General features: G+C 70.5%; 1 protein-coding gene across 1 annotated transcript; it reads left to right on the forward strand.

Moving 5' to 3' along the window:
* Positions 1–42: 42 nt before the first annotated feature.
* On the forward strand, positions 43–1,022 carry TXNIP (thioredoxin interacting protein; the record flags this gene model as incomplete). The annotated part of the gene is given in 3 exon segments (XM_021382686.1): positions 43–206; positions 307–455; positions 546–1,022. Coding segments are annotated over 3 exon segments (421 nt in total), but the record flags the coding sequence as incomplete, so codon positions are not given.
* Between the last annotated feature and the right edge of the window lie 15 nt (positions 1,023–1,037).

A 1,037-nucleotide genomic window follows, 5' to 3' on the forward strand; every position in this document is an offset into this window, starting at 1 on the left:
CGGGGGGATTTGCCGTGGCTCACACCCCCAACCCCTCCCCACCCTGCAGATCTACGTCAGCGTGCCGGGCTCCAAGAAAATCATCCTGGAGCTGCCCCTCGTCATCGGCAGCCGCTCCGGCATCGGCAGCCGCAGCTCCAGCATGGCCAGCCAGGCCAGCTCCGAGATGAGCTGGGTGGACCTGAACCTCCCCGATGCTCCAGAAGGTGAGGGGGGGCTTGGAGGGAGCTGGGGGGGGGGGTGGGGGGTTGCAACGCGGCGTGGGGCGGAGCGGGGAGCTCACCCAGCCCCGTGTGCGTGACGCAGCCCCGCCGTGCTACCTGGACATCGTCCCCGAGGATCACCGCCTCGAGAGCCCCACCACGCCGCTGCTGGACGACGCCGACAGCTTCGACAGCCCCATCTTCATGTACGCGCCGGAGTTCAAGTTCATGCCACCGCCCACCTACACCGAGGTGAGGGGGGGGGGGCCGAGTTGGGGGGCAGGGCAGGGCAGGGGGTCGTTGCGCCGCAGCCGCTGAGCGCCCACCCCTTTCCTCACCCAGGTGGATCCCTGCGTGGCCAACAACAACAACCACCCCGGCACCGCCAGTACCACCAGCACCAGTAACACCAGTAACACCAGTAACACCAGCACCGGCCCCGTGCAGTGAGCGCACCCGGCGCCTCCCTCTGCTTCCTGACCCTGCGGGCGCTGGAGCCGCGTTCTGCCCCGCGCCCACCGCAGCCGCACCCGGGGGGGGTGCGGGGCCCGGAATCGTGTGCTGGGAGGGGGGGTTCCCGGGGGGGTTCCCGGCCCTCGCCGTCCTCGTGTCCTGGGCCGTGTGTCCGTCCGGGCGCTGCTGGGCGAAGCGCTGCTGTGCGCGGCCCGGGCCCGGCCGCCGCTCTCAGGTTGAGTTCCGTGTGTGTTTTCCGGCCCCACGGCGCCGTGGGGCGCTGACCCATAGGGGTGGGGGGGGATGGGACCCTCCCCCCCGCCTTGGCCGTGGGGCGCTGCAGAGAACAGCTCCTTTTCTACCGTTGTTTTGTATTCGTGT

The sequence above is a fragment of the Numida meleagris genome, unplaced genomic scaffold, assembly GCF_002078875.1.
Source record: "Numida meleagris isolate 19003 breed g44 Domestic line unplaced genomic scaffold, NumMel1.0 unplaced_Scaffold272, whole genome shotgun sequence".
Lineage (NCBI taxonomy): Eukaryota > Metazoa > Chordata > Aves > Galliformes > Numididae > Numida > Numida meleagris.